Here is a 23,611-nt window from a genome sequence, read left to right as displayed (position 1 = left end):
CAATGCATTTCGACTCGGAGGACTGGCACAAATGACCACCAAATGATCGTTCGCTGTCAGCTCTCCCAATCAAAATAGATTGGACGTGTATTGTTGGCAGCAAATGATCCTTGATAGGACACAGGTTAAAATACTATGAAATTTAAAAAACAACAACAAATTTAAAAGTATCTAGTGGCATTACCATTTTTTCATTATTAAAAAAATCAAAAAGTGACAGAAAGTGCCATAATATAAAAAAGTAAGTGACGTAAGTGAAATGACCCAAAATCAACAAGAAGTGACCCACGAACATCACAAACTTAACAGGAAGTGAACCGATGTCAACAGGATGGGACCTTGTAATGATTTGATATCAGCCTGTAAACTGATGGCTAGTTTCCTTTAAAAATGTCAACAAATCAGTCAGAATGTATTTCTTTTTTTAACTGTTTAGTTGTCTTTTATCAGGAATCCATTCGGTCTGGGAATTCTGGCAATTAATGATCACGGCAACCAATGAGTTAATAAAAATGCCTTTCTTCATGAGGATGTCGTTTTCAAGTACGTGCGGTGGAACCAAAACTTAGACGCACAGCTTTAGGCTTCATTCCAGTTAATCCTGCGAGGCTGAGAACGAATTGCTCCAACTTAGATAAGCCTGCGTGGAGCACGTAGTAAGTGTGTGGATTTGAAAGTGACCTTGCAAAATGAGTCACTAGCCCGCCGTGTGCAGAACAGACTGTACACTTCACAAGTGGGATTGAAACACAGGGCCCACGTTTCACTTAGGTGCCATTTCTGCCATCTTTTTCCTCATCTTTTGGTTTTTTTTTCAATGAGCTTCGCTCTCCTCGAGTGCCCCTCCCTCCTCGCGTTTGATTTTTCCAACCATGTAAGCACATTCTAGTATGTAGAAGACAAACCATATAGGTTACTCGGACGTTGCGTCGAAAGACGTTTGGTCCCCGGACGTTTGGTCGACCGGACGTTTGGTCGACCGGACGTTTGGTCGACCGGACGTTTGGTAGACCGGACGTTTGGTAGAACGGACGTTTGGTCGCCGGGTTGTTACTTTTGAAACCAGCTCTCAAAATTATAATCATGAGAGACAGTGAGTTTAATATCTAAATATCTCATATTAAAATATCAACAGTAAACTCTGTCAGAATTTGACAGCAAGCGAACCCGGCGACCAAACGTCCGTTCTACCAAACGTCCGTTCTACCAAACGTCCGGTCGACCAAACGGCCGGGGACCAAACGTCCGGGGACCAAACGTCCGGGGACCAAACGTCCGGGGACCAAATGTCTTTCGACGAAACGTCCGGTCACGACCAGATAGCAGTCAGGATGCAGAAGTTCAGTAAACCCTCGAATTTCGCGGATAATGTAGACCAGACATGGCCGCGATAATCGAAAAACCGAGAAGTAAGATCATCCCTATTATTACTACAATACTACAAAAAATACAAGTACACTATGTAGTACAATTATCATGAAGTGTATTTATTAAATATTAGACTTATAAGCATATGAAAAGACTGTAATGTATTATTATCTAAATATAATCTATACATAAAAAAATGTAAATTCTTTAAATACTGTACTCACAGTGAAATTAGTTCCTAACCGCTTGATATAAAAAAAAGAGGGTAATGGGAGTTTTAGTCCAAGTCCTTGCACAGTCCAGACCTTGAAAGGAAGCCCCCTTTCAGCAAGGTACAGCTTCGCGTTTGGGATTAAGAGGGCTTTTGTGATACAGTCTTTTATTATGCTCACATGCAAGAATTGGGTTTTGTTAAATTGGTGAAGATCATTATGACATTTGTTCTCTGTATGCAAAGGGGAGTATAATTTACTTTAAAATTAAAATATTTTTTATCGTGGAATCAATCTGTTGACAAATTTTAGTTTACCCTTTAAAATGTACTATATTTAAGTTTACATTTTTAATTTTTAATTTACAGTTCACATGGTGGCAAATTCTGATTTACCTTTTAAAATGTAGTATATTTTAAGTTCACATTTTTCATTTTAAATTTACAGTCCACACGGTGACAAATTTCTTCGATCTGCCTTGCAACAAATTTATATTGTTTTTTTTTTAATTCCTATTTAGATTCACATTTATCAATTTAAAAAGCTTATCCTGGTGAGAATTTACATTTACAATGAATTTGAATGTTTAGATGTATATTTCAATTTGCATTTATAAATTTCCTTTTTTAACTACAAATTTTTAAAAATTGTCATTTCTAAATTAAAATGTGCAAAATGGCATGTTATTTTCATCTTCACCTTCTTTTGTCTGTTGTTCCAGAGGTGCCACTAGTCCTCTACCTGTTCCTGCTCATCTCTCTCGTGTGGATGTGGGTAGGACTTCACATGGGCTACCAGCACATGTGGATGCTTGTCCTCTATATCATCTGTAATTGCCTGCTGGTGAGATTATTTGCCTCTTTACGCTCCTTGATGAATGTTCATTTGCCTATACATTGTGAAGGATTTACATACAGTTTTGACTGAGACTCTAAAATAGCCAAATACCTAATGTCTTAAGCGACGGGTGTCCAAATTATGGTTTGGTTTTTTATTAGCCCGCAGCAAATGATGAAATTATCATTGAGTATGGCTCACAAAAGATGCTTGAATTCAGCCTACGATCAGTTGCATTTCTCATCTTTAGCACTAGATGGAGTTAATCACTCCAAATTGTAGCACTCTCCATTAGTTCCAATAAGAGGAGGAAACTAGAATTTGAGCATTTGTTTTTCTGTAAAAAAAAATGTATTGAACAAATAACAAAAAGGGATAGTGAGCTATCTTGGTTGAAATTTTAATTGTGATTAATGACCGTTCATAATTAACTTCCAAATAATATTAATTTAATAGCAAAAATGACTATATATAATATCCCATTACTTCATGATAAATTTGTCGCTGGTATCCCTTAACTCAGGGGTGTCAGACTCGGGTTGGTTTGCGGGCCGCGTTAACATCAACTCGATTTCATGTGGGCCAGCCCATTTTAGATATAATATTTAGATTTTTATTTATAAATGGCTTAAAAGAACTGGATTAGAAGCCCTTAATATTCAGTTTTTTATAGATCTAAAACAATGTTTATTTTAGCTGTTTTAAATATCTTTTTAGATTTTACAAAATGATTTTTGAACTAAAAACACAGAAAAAAATGATTAAAAAATTACAATTATTGATTTAAAAGGGGGAAAATCTGGAAATTTAATATACACCTATACTCTAAATCTATACCCTAACCCTAACCCATTTTAATTAATTTGATCCTAAAACAGAAAGTCGGCACTCATTATTTACTTTCCCGGGCCACACAAAATGATGCGGCGGGCCAGATTTGGCCCCCGGGCCGCCACTTTGACACATGTGCTTTAACTCATTCACTGCCATTGACATGTATAGATATCAAATCAATTTCAACAGGGAAGGATGGCATTGAGTTATCATGTTTAACTACCCCTGAGGGCGTTAGACGTCGTATCCAGTTTGACTGGGGGGACTGGTAGCAATGGAATGATTGCTGTTAGGCCTCCCACTTAAAATTGATTGGACATTTATCGCCGTCAATGCCAAACAATATTCAATCAAAAGAGTTTAGACACCTTTGATTTGGGACGACTGATTCTTTGAGTAAGTGAGAAAGAAAGAAAACTAATCATCCTTCCTGCTCAATATAACCCCTGTAATGTTCGAGAAGTCCATTTTGATTGTATTGCTGTAATGCGCTTTTGAAAGTGTGTAGTAGCCCACAGTGATATGTGGCATTCATGTGCAAAAGACAACAGTGTTACACTAAAGTAAATTTGTTTTGTTGGAAAGAATGCAGAAGGATGAGCAATGATGTCGACGTCAACACACAATGTTGAGTTTACTGATCACTAGAGATCCGCAAGGTGACATCATGCATGCAAGGAACTTTGTGACCAGTAGTGCAGACTGCTGATTCTCCTAAAAGCCAGACGTCATTGCTCTCAAGGAGGGCATTTTGGAGTTTTAGACCATAGGACTGTAGGTCACATGCGTCAAAGTGGCGGCCCGGGGGCCAAATCTGGCCCGTCGCATCATTTTGTGTGGCCCGGGAAAGTAAATCATGAGTGCTGACTTTCTGCTTTTGGATTAAATTAAAATGAAGAGTATAGATGTATATTAAATTTCCTGATTTTCCCCCTTTTAAATCAATAATTGTATTTTTTTAATCAAATTTTTTCTGTTTTTAGTTCAAAAATCATTTTGCAAAATCTAAAAATATTTTTAAAAAGCTAAAATAAACATTGTTTTAGATCTATAAAAACTGAATATTCAGGGCTTTTAATCCGGTTCTTTTAATCCATTTATAAAAAAATATATATAAATATTATATCTAAAATGGTCCGGCCCACGTGAAATCAAGTTGACGTTAAAGCGGCCCGCGAACCAACCCGAGTCTGACACCCCTGCCCTACACCATCAGGGAGCCTCAAGAAGTTTTATATAAATTCGATTTTAGCGTAAAACATAAAATGAATCCAGATGATTTACTTTTCCGTGCCACCAAAAATAATGTGACTTGGCTGAATCTGGCCTCCGGGCCGCCGGAATTTGACACCTTGAGTTATGAGTTGGTAGTAAACAGGGCCGACGCATCGAAATAACAACCAGTTGGAACATGATATCTGTTTTTTAAATCTGGCGTGTTTCTGTTCTGCAACACGCTGGGTTTTTTCCATTATAAAAATTTCTGCGGTGCGCTCGTGCACCGCAAAACACCATTAAACAGCTGCACATGGGAGTGTCTAGAACTGCTTTTGTGTATGCTTGCGTGTCTGTCGCCAGGCAGGTTCCTCATTTGTCAAACACTTAGACACCACATATCCTCCTTTACTTCTTCCTTCCATGAATCTCTATTATTGGTCCACATCTGTGGCGCAGCAGGCTGAATGAGGGGATGTAATCCAATCACAGCAGTACTTCCTCTCCTTAGCGCCTGCCGATTTACCTCATAGCAGCATTGCAAACAATTGTTGGCCAATTTGGAAATAAGTATCCATTTGGCTGCCATTGACGGCGCTAGACGTCCAATCCATCTGGAGTCCAAATTTCTACTCCCACTCAAAATAGACTAGACCTCCACTGGACTTCAATGGCACTAAAACTAGGGCTGCCACGATTCATTGAGTTATTGACAACTATAATTCATTAGCAAATGCCTCATATAGAGATTTTGTCAACCTCAAAATATTTTCTCTTCTTCGTTCTTTTTCAATTTTAGAACCTTTTTATTTGTATTCACTTTTTTTTAACATTCCTTTTATATAAAAAAGGTAACTTTAAATATTCTCTGTTAATCTATTTATTCTTCTTTCATTTTTAACTTTTATCGATTTACATATTTTAACGAAAATCAAAAAAGGTGGAAAATGGTAAATAGTCTCGTTTTATTATTGTTTAAAATTTTGGGTTTGATTCAAGTAGGAAACGCTTTATCATCATCATTTTGTTTAAATCAGTTGTTTTTTTAATTTAAAAAAGCGGAAAAATTTTATTATAAAGCTAATATTTTTGTTTCATTTTTAAAAATGTCTCCTTTAAAATGGTGGGAAAACAATAAGATTCTTTCTTTTACTTTTTATCTTTCAATTAAAAACGTAAACATTCTCATTTTACCTATTTATTTATGTTTCAATTTTATCTTTTATTTATTTACATTTTTTTAAAAAGGCAATGGTTAGTATTTTCACACTATTTTATTTTTAGATTTGTTTTAAATTTTGTAAAAAATAATTGAATGTGTAAATATTCTTCAAAATCAAGACTAGAGATTTTATATAGATTATATTTTAGCAACAAACACAACAATGCACACAATAGACAAAAGGATGAATCTAGTCCCAGGGCCAATGGTTTGACCCCTGTGATCACCATTATATACCCATTCCCTACCCATTTGTAACTTTGCTCATTCGGCCTTCACTAATCACATGTTCTCTCCACTGATCAGTGCACGCTTATATAACAGGCCCATATTAAAGCTTTCTCCGAATGGCTGTTCCTAATGATCTATGCTTAAGCACCCATGTTGCTTTTATGAGCATGGAGCTGCCTTGATTGCAAACAACATACAAACCTTCATTTGAAACATTGAAATACTAAGATATATTTTTAAATCAACTTTAGAGTATCATTGAGAAGCTTAACCATATTCCTGCTGTCATTCATTAAATCTTTTTTTTTTCATTTTCTAAACCGCTTTTCCTCACCAGGGTTGCGAAGGGTGCTGGAGCCTATCCCAGCTAATTACGGGCACCAGGCAGGGCACTGCTCCCTAAAACCCACACATAGATTGCAAGAGTTTTAAACTGACAATTTACATTATATGAAGATAAAAATGCACGCCTATTCATTTAAGATCAATATTTTTTCTGAGCTTATTTCTACTTTTATCAGTTTTTTCCACGCACATCATAACACTTTGTGGCAGGGGTATGTTGCAATATTGACGCCTGCACTGATATCTGGCCGGTTAGCTCAGTTGGTTAGAGCGTGGTGCTAATAACGCCAAGGTCGCGGGTTCGATCCCCGTACGGGCCACTAGTTATTTTCGTCATGAAATATCTAACCCAGCTAGCTACGAGCACCAGGCAGGGCACTTCCTGAATCGGCACAAGGAGACGGACAACCATTCAAATACTGATATCCCCTATTCTAACCCTTTAAAAAACTAAACAGAAAGAATCAATCTGCCTCATAGATTTAACAGTGTAAATAAGGTTATAATGGTTACAAAGTTTAATGGAAAATGCAAACAAATTAATGACTGAACAGGGCCTTATCTAATCTTTATTTCTGTTTTTAGTCGTGTTATATTAACCTGAAATGTCCCATAATCAACCTACTGCTGTTAACTGACCAGCAGTAAAGCATTCCCGCGAAAGTTTTCAAAAAAATTACAGTAATAAATAACATTAAAGTTGTTGTTTTTTTTTAATTACCCGAACTAGTCGCTTGGCCTATTAACTAATCAACAGCCCATGATGACGATAGACATCCAAACAATTTGTACTGGGAGATCCAAATGGGTCCACTCCCAGTCCAAACGGATTGGGCGTCTATCACCGTCAAAAGCCCCAAAACTTAAAATGTCCCACTTTCAGTTTCAAACGACATCCTTGTCGGCAGCTGCAGTCATCGCCCGAGGATGTGTGTCGTGAAATACAAGACGGTCTTGTGGTATTTGTCACCTGCCTGTTTTGGGGTAATTCACATCCTGGCACGAATATTTGAGCAAGAGGGTTTTGTAATGCTGCGGAAATGGCAGATGCACAAATACCAGGGCTCTAATGATGTCATGTCTCAAAGATGAAGTAATCTTCCATTAGCACTGCTTGAACAGATGATGATTTCGCTGAAGCTTTACAAAGCCAGGAATGTTACAAAACCGCGTTGGAAAGTTTTGTAACCTATTAAGTTTGCCATTCTGCAATCTGTGCAGGGACTATATGTGTTTGCAGTCTACTTTGTCATGCACAACCAGCTCTGCTGGCCCTCTAAAGCCACCTACAATGTAGAAATGAGTGGCCATGACAGTCTGGACTCCAGCCTTCCGGGAGCTGGACCTACCACGGTCGGGGCCGATATCAACAAATCAACACAGAACCTCATCAGCGCCATGGAAGAGGTAACGCCCACCATTCTGATCGATGATGAAATCATTTATATAACCTTTCCCTTTTTGTGTTTATTTTGTATTTTATTGTATTAATTCAGGTGTCCCGATGGCCTTACGTTTTTCCAGTCTTTGTTTTTGTATTTCATTGAAGTCTATTTTTTGGTTCCCGAATCTTTTCACTTTATTTTACATTAGCACGTCAGCCTCACAGCTCTGGGGTCCTGGGTTCAAATTCAGGTCATGTCCATTTGTGTGGAGTTTGCATGTTCTCCCCAGACCTGCGTGGGTTTCCTCCGGGTACTCCGGTTTCCTCCCACATTCCAAAAACATGCATAGTTCCTCCGGGTAAGGGTTAGGTTGAAATATTGACAGTCAGTGTGGCACCTGGCCGGTTAGCTCAGTTGGTTAGAGCGTGGTGCTAATAACGCCAAGGTCGCGGGTTCGATCCCCGTACGGGCCAATAGATATTTTTGCCATGAAATATCTGATGTAGAAAACTGATATCTTACAAGCGAGGTTTACTATAATTTTCGGACTACAAGTCGCAATTGAGTAAAATTTGCATGGACCAAGAATGCACAATGGAAGGAAAATATATATATATGTATAACTTGCTCAGTAGTATAAGTTGAATTTTTGGGGGGCAGTTTTTTATTTTATCAGAAAACAAAACATTATATACGTTAAAGTAATAGTAAAATGGGGAACAACAGAAAAAAGCACCCATTAATGTAGCATATTTATAATGTAAGTCTTTTTTATGACTATAACCTAAAAAACAACCTACAAAGCTGTTGAGAGTCAGATTAAACAAATAATAGACATATCAGTCGTAGACCCAGACTAAATATATGAAAAAAGTGCGACTTATAGTCCGGAAAATACTATAATTTATTTTTGAAACATTTAGTATTTCTAGAAATCTGTCAATTGTCACAGCCATGCACAACATTCAAGTTCAAGATGCCTATAATAAAAATCATATTTATACACTGTAAATGTGTCATTAGTTCCTCTCATAGAGTTCCAACAATTTTACCATAAAATCCCACAAAAACAAACTTGAGTTGCTAAAGCTAAAAACTAAAAAAAAATCATAAAATGAGCAGCATCACTATTACAAGTAGTCTGTAAAAGCTTACACATTATTGTAATATTGAAGGCGGTGTACACAAACAAGCACACATCACTCTTGCACTGTCTCTAGAGAACACCCTATAAGGACTCTTCCAGCATGAGCGTTGGAAGACCCACAACTCACGGGAATCTGCTAATCTTGTTTTATTCATGAGCGCACAGCACTTTGGAATTTAGCCTCAACGATAAAAACACCACCACGCGAGTCTTATTTTGTAAGCTCAGAGAGAAATTGGAGTGAAATCAGAGCACACAGAAGTAGACTGAGTTACCAGCAGACTCACAACTGGTCTTTCAGGTTCTTTCTTAACTCAGGCTATAGTTTTTGATGATGAAGACAGTGAGGTGTTTGAACGATCATCATGAAAGGGTGGGCTGATATACGGGAGGTCAGACAACTTAATGGATGGATTTATGAGTTAATGTGAGTCATTAATGAGGGTATTTGGGCATTGTTGAAGTGCCACTCCATTCAGACAATGAAAATGAAAACAAACCCATTGGAACAGTAGAAAGATTGTCCATATGTTTCCTTTAAGTGTTCTAAGTGAAATTATGGGAACATTAAAGTGGTTAATGTAAAAACAGCCCATTTTTAAAGCAACTCTAATGCCAATTATTTTTAATGAAGAAATATGCATACCATTAATAACAACAACAACAAAAAAATGGATTTACTAGGGCTTGGGCTCAGTAAAAAAAATGGGGTGGGCAAACCGGTCCTCAGGGGCCGCTGTGGGTACAGGTTTTTGTTCCAACCGATACAGCACAGACAGTTTAACCAATCATCTTGACGCAATAAATAGCACCAGACTGCAATCCACGGATTGTACTTGTTGGACACCAGATTGGTGAAAAACCCGCACCCACTCTTTGTAGAATGGTTTGTGCACCCCTGAATTAGAGGCTTTGTAGTTAATTCAACCTTATCAATTGATTTAATCTCATCACTGTCACAGTACTTCAAGGAGCCTTAGCACAAGAAATTATGTATAGTCAAGTAATTACATTTATTTGCCCAAACTCATATTTAGTTATTAGAAGAAATGTTATTTAATTGGATATTTTGGGAACTATTAGCTGGGTGTGTCAATTTAGTTGGTGTATCAGAAAACTGCAACATGAAAGGTTCCGTGTACGATAATTAAAATGCATTACTTGATTAAGTTGTTGAATCATTTGTTAATATTTAATTGTGTCCAAAATCTGGTTTTATTGGTATTGGTCTCGTCTTGGTCTCGGCTTGTCCTGGTCTTGTTTTGGTCTCGGTAAATTCTAGTCTCAGGCTAGTCTTAGACTGGTATAGTCATGTCTTTGGTATAGTCATGTCTTGAGCAGAACACTAGGCTGCATCCAAGAATTGTATGTTTTTCTCGTGTTTTAGTTCTTGGCAGGTTGTTTAACCCCCTAAAAGCCTAACAACCACATGACCTCTCTTTCACCCCATGAACTCTCGGTGCCCTTGTTTTTAACCCTAAGGGTGCTTGAATGACATGCACTCTGCCTGACCCAAACTCATCACAGAAACATGACTACATGACACAGGGTGTGCTTGTAAATGTAATAATAGTAAGTGGGCCAGCCCTACTATATTTGAGCCATATTCATAATTTTCTTGGATTTCAAGTGAGAAAAAAGTTCCTGTTAAATAACGACTCCATGACCAACACTTAGATGATGACTTTTTATTAGGTGTCTGCGGACTGGGAGCATGCGTCACTGAGGACCGGCACACAGCCCACGGTTGGGTTCAAGCCCAGTCCGGTGATGGGGACATACACAACTGAAGGCGGCTTCATCAACACCAACTTGTCCACCACAGACGAGGAGTCCCAGGAGTTTGACGACCTCATATTTGCCTTAAAAACTGGTGAGGACACACAGATGTGCTGCACTGATGAGCACACAAAAGGTTTTACAAACAAATCAAAGGCATAGTGGCCATGTTTACATGTAGCCAATATTCATACTATTTTCAATATGCCATCTTTTTTTTTGTTTATAGATTAGAACTTTATTTCATCCCGTATTGGGGAAATTTCCTTGGTTGCAGTAGCAAGACAGACACAAGACACACAAGACATTGTAGACCTAGGTAAAAAAAAACTGGAGCCACACACAGGAAGTCCACAAGGTTTTTTAGACATCAGAATTAGTTGTTTAATTTCTCGAGTATAAATAAAGTAACGTTTAACTAAAGGACCATGCTAAGAAAGCAGACTTCCACCTATGCAACCAAATTCAAAGCATCACGAGATGACCTCTGTGACCTTTGGCCCTCTTCTCATCATATCACCTAGCCTACAAATTTTAGTTAAATAGGATCAACTGTTATCTTGTTTCTGCAAAATAAATTCCAAACCTATGTTACATTGACTTCATTACCTAAAATGTTATATTCTCTTCTTTCATATCCTTCAAATTTTATAATCATCCCTTAATTTGTTCTTGATACATATGGAACCCATTACATAACTTCCCATGTTCCGCCCAGGTTTCATCGACTATCAGAAATAATTTGTAATGTAAATGTAAATAAATTAAAAATAATCATTAATTAAAACACTACTAAATCCCGTTTCCTTTGTAAATATTACCAACAATAAAAAAATGTAATGTTCCAATCTTAAACTACACTTACCTAGTCATGAGTTTTCTCTTCATTCCCAACCATTTTACTCAGATTTTCGCAATGTATTCAACAACAACACCTACTTCCTGTACTCACAAGAGTTCCAACTCACCTAGATTGACTGGCCCAACACACATTTTAGAAGTTTCCATTATGTTCTGTCTAATTTGTAACTCTCAACAGTTCGTTGACCTACAAAAGCTAATTTGATACATCTTGTCAGTCATCATACTTTCCATTTGAGTCATACATGTAGGTCAACAACAAAGACACTTAGTTCATTAAAGGAGCACCACCCTCACTCTTCAGGTTAAACTAGTGTTTCAAATTCAATACGATGCAACTTATGTATCATCAGACTGGAACGAATTTGTCACATTTTTGTATGGTTGCCTTTCCAAATAAATAACAGTGATTAGTTTGAATCTGCTTTAGCTGGGCAAGACTAATGGCAATTAAAATTATTAACTCATAGGTTGCTATTGACTGCGCTAGACATCCAATCCATTTGAACTGGGAAGGATGGCAGCCAATGAACATTCGATGTAGGGATGTTCATTCACTGCCATTGCAATAGCAGTTCAAATGAACTGGATGTTTATTAGTGAAAAAATTTGATCAATGTACATCACAAGAATGGAAATAACCAGATGATTGAATTGTTTGTCATCGTCAAAAGAGTTTAAAGAAAGATATAAAATTGCTAAAGAAATAGGAAAATGCTCTCTCACACATGTAGCACACATGTTACATGAAATTGTTACAGGCTGAACTGTGACTTTTGAACGCACCGTTTGGCCACATGTCACAGTGAACTTTTAGCCCGCTTGAAGACCAGCAGAACGAGGCACTCATCTGGAAAAATAATTGTCCAACCACAATTATGTAAGCGGGTGAGGTCAGGAAGCAGCCATGTAATGAGGCTCTTCACACACTTCATTTGCCAGTGAACCATCAAAGAGGCTCGTTGAGCTGATCATTTATTTACATGCTGCCTTTCCTAGAAAAGCTAGGCATTTTCTTATCATTTTGTACTGACACGCACAAATGACACACCAACATTTTACATAGAGACTGCTGGTAACAAAATCCAGCTATTACATTTTATTCAAAAGCTATTAAAAATCCAATCATGTCTTAAATTGTTATCAATCTTGTGATCCAAAATACTTAACATGAACTTGCTTGAAGGGTTGTTGTTTTTTAAACCCAGATTCAAATGTTTTTTCCCATTATCATTGTCGTAAGTTGTAACTATGTTCTCAAAACCTAAAGTTTTTAAAATAGGTGCGCCTTTGTTGTGTTGACAGAATTTTTTTGAAAACAACTGCTTTTCTGAGGCTACTTCCTTATTTACTTACATATCGGTATAGACTTATACCTATCAGGCAGACCGTATCAGGCAAAAAATGAGCATACCAGCCATTTGTTTCTGAGATTCTGAAATATTTCAATTTGTGACAGTAAATTTATTTAAAAGAAAGAACACAGTATTCGTGCCTTTTGTAGTGCTTAAAGGTTTAAGTCTGTTGATGTTTTTAATCAAATATTATATAATACAAAACTCATATTTAAGGAATTGACGGGGAGCACATTTTATGTGCATCTTAAATACGATCAATAATTGGAACTGAGCTGCCTCGTGGGGTAGTGGTTCACTCACCTGACTTAAGTGCGGGCAGGCGTGGGCTCAATTACTGCTGGTGGCGCAGTATGATGATGCAGATGGTTGTTTCTCTCTGTGCATGCCCTACGACTGACTAGCGACCAGTCTAGGTTGTAGTCTGCCTTTTGCCCGAACACAGCTGGGTTAGGCTCCAGCAACCCCTGCAATCCTTTCGAGGATGGGTGGTCTGGAAGATGAATGAATGAATGATCAAAAATATTTAGCTTTAAGAAAACCTCACTTTTCTTCTTGGTAAACTTGCAAGATATCAGTGTACTATATCAGAACATTCTCACTGAAAATATTTTCTGGCCCGTACGGGGATCGAACCCGCGACCTTGGCGTTATTAGCACCACGCTCTAACCAACTGAGCTAACCGGCCAGTTGCCAGAATGACTCACCGTATTACCACATAACCCAGGCCACATAACCCAGGCTTCTGAGTGTCATTCATGTAACAAAACAGATAAAACCAGCGATAACTCAATAAAATATTCTCTTGCATGAATAGATATGCATTTTTTATCTTCATATAATGTCAATTGTCTGTTTAAAACTCTTGCAATATATGTGTGGGTTTTAGGAAGCGGCCTAAATATCAGTGACAACGAGTCCATTCCGGGCAGCCACGACGGGGGCAGCGTGAGCAGCTCCCAAATTGTGGAGCTACGAAGGATCCCCATCGCTGACACACACCTCTAGTAGAACCCCTCATCCTCGCAGCACATCACAGTATTTTTATACGAACTTTATTTTTATTTGCACTAAAAAAAAATTCTGGTGGAATAAAACATTTTCATTTAGTGATTTGATATGATTTGTACTGCTTTTATATGGATGGATGAACATGTATCAGAATGTTGGACTAAATTAATGGATGCAGTTTGTCTGAGTGGATATTTAGACATTTTTGTAGCAATTTACTACATGTGATAGAGTTTGTGTAACATTCTTAATAAATCGTATTCTGTTTAAATTCATTGGGGTTGTTTCATCCTTCCTTATGCCAGAAGTGACTTGTTCGCTGCATTCCAATCCATTTGAACTGGGAGTTGCTAGCAACGATAATATTTTGTTGTGAAACAGTTGGAAAAATATATGTATATATTTTTTTTAAACCTAATATATATATATATATATATATATATATATATATATATATATATATATATATATTAGGTTTAAAAAATATATATACATATATAAAAAATAAAATAAAAGACGTGAATTCATTACCAAAAAGTCAAAATAGATAGAAAATTGAAAATGGTTAAAAATAGGTAAATTTAACAAATAATAGGAAAAGAAATTAAAAATATGAAAAAGGGTTGCATGCAAGGGATACATTTAATTTTAAAAGTATTCCAAAAAATGAAGAAAGATACATTGAAAATAAGACTGACACCGGGCAAAAGGCAGACTACACCCTAGACTGGTTGCCAATAAGCCGTAAGAAACATAGAGAGACAGGCGACCATTCACACCCACAATCATACCAGCAACAGCGGAAATCAAGCCCACGCCTGCCCACACCAAAGTCCGGCGAGTGAGCCTATACACCAGCATGTGGCTGCGATCCAACTTATTCATTATAAAATATGAAGAAAATATTTCTTAATCCGGAAGATCATGTTTATGAGCCATGGTTAACATTGGACATCCAATCCATTTGAACTGGAAGGGAAGGCACCATTTGCTAACAGCACTACCCATTATAAGAGATAACCTTATTTAAATTCACAGCAAAAGAGTGAACAAAGCCATAAGATTGGAGGTCTATCATCGTCAATGGCAGTGAAAGAGTTAAACCCAGTCTATACCTTCACACATACTCCTGGAATTTGAAGATATCTTTGAGTGCGACCCATCCAAACTGGCACCTTGACCAACCTTTGTTTTCAAACCCTGACATAAACAAACCATTTAAATCTAGACAGGTAGCAAATTTATCTGCAAGGTCAACAAAATCGTCCAGCAAGAATCGAATTCACATTATTATTCCACTGTGACAAGTGGAGCAGAACGCAGGGCAAGATCTCATCAAGATAGTCAGCTCGTGTTCATCTCATCACGATAGTCGGCTCCTGTTCATTTCAAAAGTGGAGAGTGACATTTTGGTAAACCAGTGAACGCAGCACACACTGTTGCACGGTGTTGCATTAGTGTTACATCATTAACTGAGAGTCTGTGAATGGCGGGCTTTTATCTGACTCTGACAGTCGGCTGTTTGATAAGGGCACTGGAGTTCAAGAAGTCGACAGACGTATAAATCTAATAGAGATTAAATGCTTTTTTCATGGGCTTTGCTTTTCCTTTCACTGTTTTGTGTGTGCCTTCCATAGAAGGAAAGAAACATTCAAAAATAGCCTCACAAATGAATAATGTGCATGTCATCAGAATGGAGGGAAAGTCAGTTGTATACTTTTTGAGTAACGCATTTACAGTAGACCAGGGGTGGCCAAGTCTGGTCCTCGAGAGCCCCTATTCCAGTCTGTTTCCCTCCACCGACACACCTGAATCAAATCATCGGGATCGGTATCAGGCTTATGGACAGCTTGTTGATGTGTTGATGAGTTTATCATTTGATTCAGGTGCATATATATATATATATATATATATATATATATATATATATATATATATATATATATATATATATATATATATATATATATATATATATATATATATATATATGTATATACATATAAATTGTTCCTATTGTGTTATTGTTTTACATACATAGCATGACAGATATAATTTTGCTGCATATTGTCACCTTATGGCTATCTTAAACCATTTTGCATACATTTTAATTTGGATTAATTTCTTGAATTTCCTGAATCAAATCATCGGGATCGGTATCAAGCTTATGGACAGCTTGCTGATGAGTTGATCATTTAATTCAGGTGTCGTAGAGGACATATATATGTATGTATATATATATATATATATATATATATATATATATATATATATATATATATATATACATATACATATATATATAAAAAAAATCCTATTGTTCGTTCTGATTGTGTTATTGTATTATATGTGTTATTGATTTACAAAGATAGCATAACAGATATGATTTTGCTGCATATTGTCACCTTATGGCTGTGAATAGCAGTCAATGAGGGCCCTGTCAAACGTAAACAGCAGCAACATTATACACAATTAGCCGGTATAAGGAGTCATAAGTATATTCTGCCGAAGCTTATGTGTATGGTCTGATGTGGATGTTCTTGCTTTTCACTGTGTGTTCACAACCTAAATCCATAAAATGCATGCATGAATGCTGCCAGCATGTACATTGTGCACCCAAGTGTTGGACAGTTGACACAGAATGCTCCCTACTGATATTTTTAACCCTCACTGCAGCCTGAAATAGTTGTGTTTGCATAGATAAGCTGTTGGACCAACTTTTTATAATGGGACAAAGCCTCTTTGGATTTAAGCCCTCGAGCAAGATCATGGTCACGGTTATCTCATTCGATTTGATTTGATAAGTGCATGTGTCTTCATAAATCTCATTTCAGCTCTATTTAATCAGCTGTTATAACAAGTGGCAGATAACAGACAACAAACCTGGAATGACTGTAAAAGAAGTTTGCTGTTGTGCTGTTAATCTCTGGAGAATAGTTATGTTATAATCGAGCCACCAGAAAGGGAAAGTTATAAATATCAAAACCAGTTCAAACCACTGAGACCTTTCCTTCATTAATTTGACGGACCAACTATCCTCACAAAGATCGCAGAAGAAGCTAGAGCCTGAGTTGGAAGCCAGATAATCCAGAGAGAAGAACAATTTTGTACACATACTATATGGTTGAGCCAAGTATTTGCTCCTATTTGCACATTTTCTATCAAATTATTAAACGCTCCTATTTTTATGTTAGTCTAATATTGTTTCAGCTAGCTGTTAAAATTTGGAGTGTTTGTTGTGTTTTCAATTTGAGTTGTTTTTTTCATATGTATTTTTATATATGAAAACAAAAAATATACGTTAGAATTGAAATGGTGCGTTACCTAATGGCAATTTAGTAGTATTTTGGCTCAAGATGTTTCATTAGTGAAAATGGGGCAGATTGACATTTCCATTTTCAAAAAGCTGTATTGCCAGTAGGGTTCGTTTTATTTAGCAAATGTTCATGTTTTATTATATCATTACACTGTGTGCTTCAAGTACATCCAGATGACGCACACGCAACGTGCAGTACACACTAATCCATCCCGTATTAAAGGAAATGAAGAGAGCAACTGCCAATCCTGAGTCATTTTCACACAAGGAGCACACTCATTGTCCTTTTTTTTCTTCTTTCTTTTTCTCTCAACCAGCATTCATTCGAGTCTGAACTGGAGCAAACCAGATTGGGTCAGAGTTAAGGTCAGCCTTGATGACAGTAACATGTAAAACACAAGAAAAGCATTACTAATTTACTACATGCCTTAATTTGTCCAACAAAAACGGTTGCTTGGCAACAATTTGGACATGGCAACAAGCATCAAATGCGTTTTCGTACTTGAATGTTCTTAGTGCTTTTACTGTGTGTGTGGTCAGCATAGCAGACAGCAGCTGCACAGACAGCGCGACTTTGGTGTCGGTCCAGCCCAGAGGAGTAAAGGTTGAGGATGAGGGGGGACTAGCCCGCCGGGCCTGTCCGGTTTAGACGGATGGAAAATTGGGGAACATGAGATGTGAGTGTCTGAGTTTATTCCTGAGTAAAATGTAGGTTGAGAAATCCGACAGCACTGAACATTCAAACCAGTCGTGCGATTCTAGCAACTAAGCTCCCATTAAAAAGTAATTAAAAGTACTGAATGATGCACAGTGGATATGTGTTGATCTGCCACATGGAAATGGCTTTTGCTGGGGCTGGTGAATAATCATTTTTTTTAGTGCTGTTGATGTTGATGAAGACTAAATGCTCACTGCCAGACCTCCCAGGAAAAATGGTTTGGGCGCCTGTCGCCGTCAAAACCAGCTATGAAGTTCTGCAACTTCAAACCTAAACCCAAAGTTGATGTAGTTCGACTACCAAACCAGAACAAGTGTTGTGGTTGACCCTGGATTTTGTCACGTTTGATGTGATAAGCACAAGACCATGGTGTTATGTTATTTTGGAAGTGGGCTATCACCTTGAGGCAGCTACGGGAAACTGGGTTAGTGAGGACCTGTCCATGTGAGGTGTTTTTTAACCAAGGGTGAAGCTTTATTAAGCTCATAGGTCTCGTATTAACATTAGCTTGTTGCTCTCTGTGGCTCGGCAGCTGAGTGGTTAGTGGGTCAACCTCGGAGTTCTGGGGTCCTGGGTTCAAATCCAGGTCAGTCTACCTATGTGGAGTTTGCATCTTCTGCCTGGGCCTGAGTGGGTTTTCTCCAGGTACTCCGGTTTCCTCCCACATTCCAAAAACATGCATGGTAGGCATGTTGGACAATATAAATTGGCCCGAGGTATGAGTGTGAGCATGAATGGTTGTTTGTCTCCTCGTGCCCTGTGATTAGCTGGCCACCAATTCAGGCTTTCTCCTACCTAGTGCCCAAAGTGAGCTGGGATAAGCTTCTCCAGCACCCCCTGCGACCCTAGTTAGGATAAAACGGTTCAGAAAATGAATGAATGAATAGTTGGTCTGTATCACAAATAGGAGTATGCTTAACTGCTTCATAACATTTATTTAATAACACTACACACCTAAAATTTAAGTTTTTGCGGGCTACATGAAGACATTTTGGGCCACATCTGGGCTCTCCATATAGTATAACAAACTTGACGCAGGACGACAAAAGCCAATTTTTAAACGAATGCATTAGTGTTTGGAAGATTGTTGTCTTCGTTCGGACATAACCTTGTCAACATATAGTAACCCGCATGGAAAGAACACCAATGTAATAAGGTGGAGAAATATTTCAATGGAACGCAGTCTTGAATGTGCTGATAGCTCAAGGTTGGCAGGGTTTGCCCGGAGTTCAAATTCTCCTGCAGACTGGCTGCTTCGAAGGGGACTGCTAACATATCAGTTAGGCGTGACTGGAAAGCTCGGACACGCAAAACCATAATTCCCCCCCTCCTTCCTTGAGTCGCACCTGTTGTTTTTCAGCAGTGAAAGCCACACTGGAGAGAGGTCAATGTGTGGTGTGGGTAAGGGTTGTCTTTGCAGTCTGTGACTCAGTAGAATGTGAGGATGAAATCTGTGAGTCAGCCCAGGCTATAAAAAGGAAGCTCGGGGTAAAATAGAATGCGCGTAGTGAAGTAGCACTCCTCTAACTCTCCCATCTCAGCACATACTAACATGAATTTACCTAGGTCTTTTGGCTATTAACTCATTGATTTCCATTGACGTAGTTTATCTGCTGTCAGCCCTCCCATTTCAAATAGATTGGACGTCAACTATGATTAAACTTAGTCAAAAAGATTTTCCAGACAGTTGCAAACATTAGCCGAACCACTTCACCTCCACTCCTCATTCGTGCGTATCAAATTCCTGAATGACATAACCCAAGAGAATGTGCCGTTCCATTCCTGCACACATGCCCCCCAAATACAACTGACAGGAACTGTTTGTGCATCTTATCCATGTGATCAAAAGGTTATCTTATACCATGTCTTTATATTACTGTAAACTGTAGAACAGAACATTCTATTTTCTCGCGGACCGGCTAATGGGGAGGGCGACAACTTAAGACAAGGGTGTCAGACTCGGGTTGGTTCGCGGGCCGCTTTAACGTCAACTTGATTTCCCGTGGGCCGGACCATTTTAGATATAACATTTCTTTTTTTTTATAAATGGATTAAAAGAACTGGATTAAAAGCCCTGAATTTTCAGTTTTTTATAGATCTAAAACAATGTTTATTTTAGCTTTTTTTATATTTTTAGATTTGTCAAAATGATTTATGAACTAAAAACACAGAAAAAAATAATTAAAAAAATACAATTATTGATTTAAAAGGGGAAAATCAGGAAATTTAATATACATCTATACTCTTCATTTTAATTTGATCGTAAAACAGAAAGTCAGCACTCATGTTTTACTTTCCCGGGCCACACAAAATGAAGCGGCGGGCCAGATTTGGCCCCCGGGCCGCCACTTTGACACATGTTACTTAAGACAAAATTGTGTGGGGGTGGGGTCGGTGCACGTACGACACCCACGACGGCAAAAAAAACAAGTCCCAAGCATAATAGCAATTATTTATTATTATAACAACTTTTCTCATTTCAAGTAGGAGGGCGAGATTGAAAACGTTAAGTTTTTTTACTCTGACGGACCGGCACAAGGTAGCTTGTGGACCAGTACTGGTCCACGGACCGGTGGTTGTAGAAGGCGTTTGGAATATTTTTCTGTTAGAAATAGCTCTTTGTGTTTACTAAGAAAAATGCAACTGTGGTGGAAGCTGGGGCTAATGTTAGGATTTAATAAGCGCTCTATGGAACGTCACTTAACAACATGACTCAGATAGTATTGTAGTAGTAGTATTATATGGAATCCCTATGACAGAGTGGACATATTTAATCCCACTGCATGCCACTAAAGGCGGCAGTCAAATACATTTTAACAGAAAACTTTTTACATTAATAACTTATTTTTAAAATATTTAAAATTACTACTCTAAAAAAATTATGAAGAAAAATAAACATAATTTTAAAAAGTTTGTAAAATGTTTGAAAAGATGAAATTTTTAAAAAGGACGAATACAATAACATATAAACACAAAATGAATGTCAATTTTAACTGGAAGGGCGGGCAGCATTTATTCCAATGAGTTATAATGACTAACGTCTAACTATAAACCCTATGATGGAAATGATGAAAAGCTAGTGCAAATATATCAGCCTCCTAAGAAAGATAGAAGGCCGGTAGTCATAAAACTGGAAACATGAGAGGGTTTCTTAACCCTTTATAGGACAAGGGACTATTCTAGGTAATAAGGTAAAAGAATAAAACAAAAATAAAATACATTTAAAGGTATCTGAACATGACATTTTGGGTCGAGGGTCCTACATATATACATATGCCAGGTCTGCACTATAATTATATTTATACTTTGTATTAATAGTAATCATTACTGTATTTTAATATGTATAATATAATATAAAAGAGATAAATGACAGTGTGGACACCAATCTCAGGCACACATGGAAATGGTAATTATTAGATGGCAGTGGCGGTCCGTGCATTTTCTCATAGCGCCTTCAACGGGTAAAATCCACTTCCTAGCAGCATTTATTGATTAAATACAAATACTGGAGCTTTTCAGACAATACGAGCCAGGGGGTAATTTCCCCGGGAAAAGACAGCAATGGACGTCAATGGCGAAACGGCAAAAATTGCACTAAAATGGGGTAAAATCCACTTCCTAGCAGCATTTAGTGATTGAATACAAACACTGGAGCTTAAATACAAACACTGGAGCTTTTCAGATATCAGAACTTGGCCCACAATTGAAATATTATTTAGGAATATAGCCATATTTGTAATTTTACTCACCAAAAATCCTTTTTACACAATATCCATCCTCCTTTCTTTCTTCCTTCTTTCCTATCGCCATCGAAGCTAATGATGAAAGTCGAGCCTGTCCTGTCGTAATTCTGGCATAGTCCGTCTTGAAAATGGATTTAAATCAACACAACAATATATTTGCGTGTGGTACCGAGCGCACCTGTATGGTATGATTGAGTCTTGTATATCAGGTCTCGCTCTATTTTAAAGTCAGAATTGCGGGAAAGTTTCCTAAGGCCTACTGAGAATATTTAATTAACTGTAATGCTATCAAGTCAAATATGCTTTGACTTTCATTCGGCAAAGATCAGATTAAATGAAATGAATAGAGAAGACCGTCTATCGCCGTTAATGTCACTCAAACATGATTATTCACTGCACAACTTGTGCCTGCTGGCAAGGTCAGCAGTTTGGAGCAGAAGTGCCCAGAATTGGTATGAAGTAGCTGCTTGGAGATTAAAAAAAAACCTGAAACCCCTCTACCTCTCCGCTGTCCATCTGTGGCTCCTTTTTTTTTTTCCATTGAAGAATATACTAGCTTTGTAACACAATACTCAATCTGAACTGTTTCTGTGTTGTATGCTTTCCGAAAGAACTTGTGGATTTTATCATTTCATGTGACTTGAGAAGGTGAAGGTGAAAAAAGTGATTAAAGTTGAAGTTAGAAAAGCATACCACTTCACATATAAAATGTATATTATATTTCATGTCCATATTTTGATTTACTCTCATTGATTATCAACTCAGGCCTGACAAAAAATTGCAAATCACTGTGAATATTTTTGACAAAAACCTTCCTTAAATTTCCCCCAAATCAAAAGAAAGTAACAGGAAGTGACCCATAAATGCCCCAAAATAAAATGGAAAGTGCCACATAATTGGCCCTTTATCATCGTCAATAGCCCTGAAAGAATCTAATAAACCACTGAGCTAAACAGACTCACCATTATACATAATTTATTAAAAAGGGGTATCCGCTTATTGCAAAACAAAATAATTTTTTCAGGAGTAGAAGCTGCTGAGTGTACGTGAGTCGCCGTGTCCTCCCAATGATGTGACACAGAGTGCACCACATTGGATTGTGACGACTGGGATTAACTCAGTGTGAGGAAACAGCTGAGGCTCGTGTAGCGTCAGCATTTATGAGTAACGCGTGCATATATATATGCTCAACTCTAACAATAATCCCCTGCTCCTTTTCTTTCACAAGGGGTCCCCCAATCCCAAAAGTCAAAGGTGGACACAACTACTGAGTCATCACTAATGCAGTAAAGCTGACGGGAAAAAAGCACATTTTTGTTCAGTCACGTAGCACCTGAGGGATCAAAAATCCCAGTTATGCAACAGATGATTTTTCATTCCTCACATTTCTTTTCTCTCCTTGATGGATTTACAGGGGCCTGTTGAGGGACAATTGCTTGAATTTGACATGAAGTAATGTCAAGTGGTGTGGAAAACATACACGCACACAGTTTGACGTAGAGTAATTGATTCCTGGTTTATGAAACGATTGTAGGTCACTGGAGGGCTGCTGAAAAGTAGAGCAGTTGAAAGACCCTTAGGTAGGTTAGATTAGATTAGATAACTTTATCCATCCCATATTCGGGAAATGTCACTGTCACAGTAGCAAGAGGGTGAGAATACTGACACAGGAAAATACATTTTAGACGTAAATGAATAGGTAATAAATAAGTTAATAAATAAATAAGCGTTGCTGAAATGTTGCTGTGTCAAAATCATGCTCGTCCAAGGCCACATTGTAGTCCTTTAAAATTTTTTTTTCCCTATTTTATCAATTTTTTTAATGGTTTCTGTCAAATAGCCGTGCTGTCTGCCAAATAGTCTCGCCATAGTTAATCCACTGATCATCAACTAAGGGAGTAGCAAATTTATCGTCAAGTATTTTGATATTCAATTAATCATTCAAAGACATCTTTTACTCAAAATTGCCCGAAGTGTGTGTTTTTTAAAGGCACGTCACTGCAAATATGTCATTGACATTTAAAAAAAAAG

The 23,611-nt window shown here is 37.6% G+C and overlaps 1 protein-coding gene and 3 non-coding genes across 4 annotated transcripts in view; 3 read left to right on the top strand and 1 right to left on the bottom strand.

Annotated features, from left to right (window-relative positions):
* Window positions 1–14,074, top strand: part of adgrv1 (adhesion G protein-coupled receptor V1) — a 94,062-nt gene extending 79,988 nt beyond the window's left edge. Inside the window, exons 91-94 of the mRNA XM_077600919.1 lie at window positions 2,302–2,423; window positions 7,486–7,671; window positions 10,492–10,669; window positions 13,682–14,074. Of these exons, the coding sequence (XP_077457045.1) occupies window positions 2,302–2,423; window positions 7,486–7,671; window positions 10,492–10,669; window positions 13,682–13,800 (605 nt within the window). The 3' untranslated portion in view covers window positions 13,801–14,074. The remainder of the gene's footprint in view (window positions 1–2,301; window positions 2,424–7,485; window positions 7,672–10,491; window positions 10,670–13,681) is intronic.
* Window positions 6,511–6,584, top strand: trnai-aau (transfer RNA isoleucine (anticodon AAU)). The gene has a single exon. It is a non-coding gene; the product is annotated as a tRNA-Ile (tRNA).
* trnai-aau (transfer RNA isoleucine (anticodon AAU)) lies at window positions 8,049–8,122 on the top strand. Its single transcript has one exon. It is a non-coding gene; the product is annotated as a tRNA-Ile (tRNA).
* trnai-aau (transfer RNA isoleucine (anticodon AAU)) lies at window positions 13,407–13,480 on the bottom strand. The gene has a single exon. It is a non-coding gene; the product is annotated as a tRNA-Ile (tRNA).
* Window positions 14,075–23,611: the final 9,537 nt, after the last annotated feature.

This window comes from Stigmatopora argus, chromosome 5, assembly GCF_051989625.1.
Source record: "Stigmatopora argus isolate UIUO_Sarg chromosome 5, RoL_Sarg_1.0, whole genome shotgun sequence".
NCBI classification, from domain to species: domain Eukaryota; kingdom Metazoa; phylum Chordata; class Actinopteri; order Syngnathiformes; family Syngnathidae; genus Stigmatopora; species Stigmatopora argus.
This window is presented reverse-complemented; position numbering and strand designations above follow the sequence as displayed.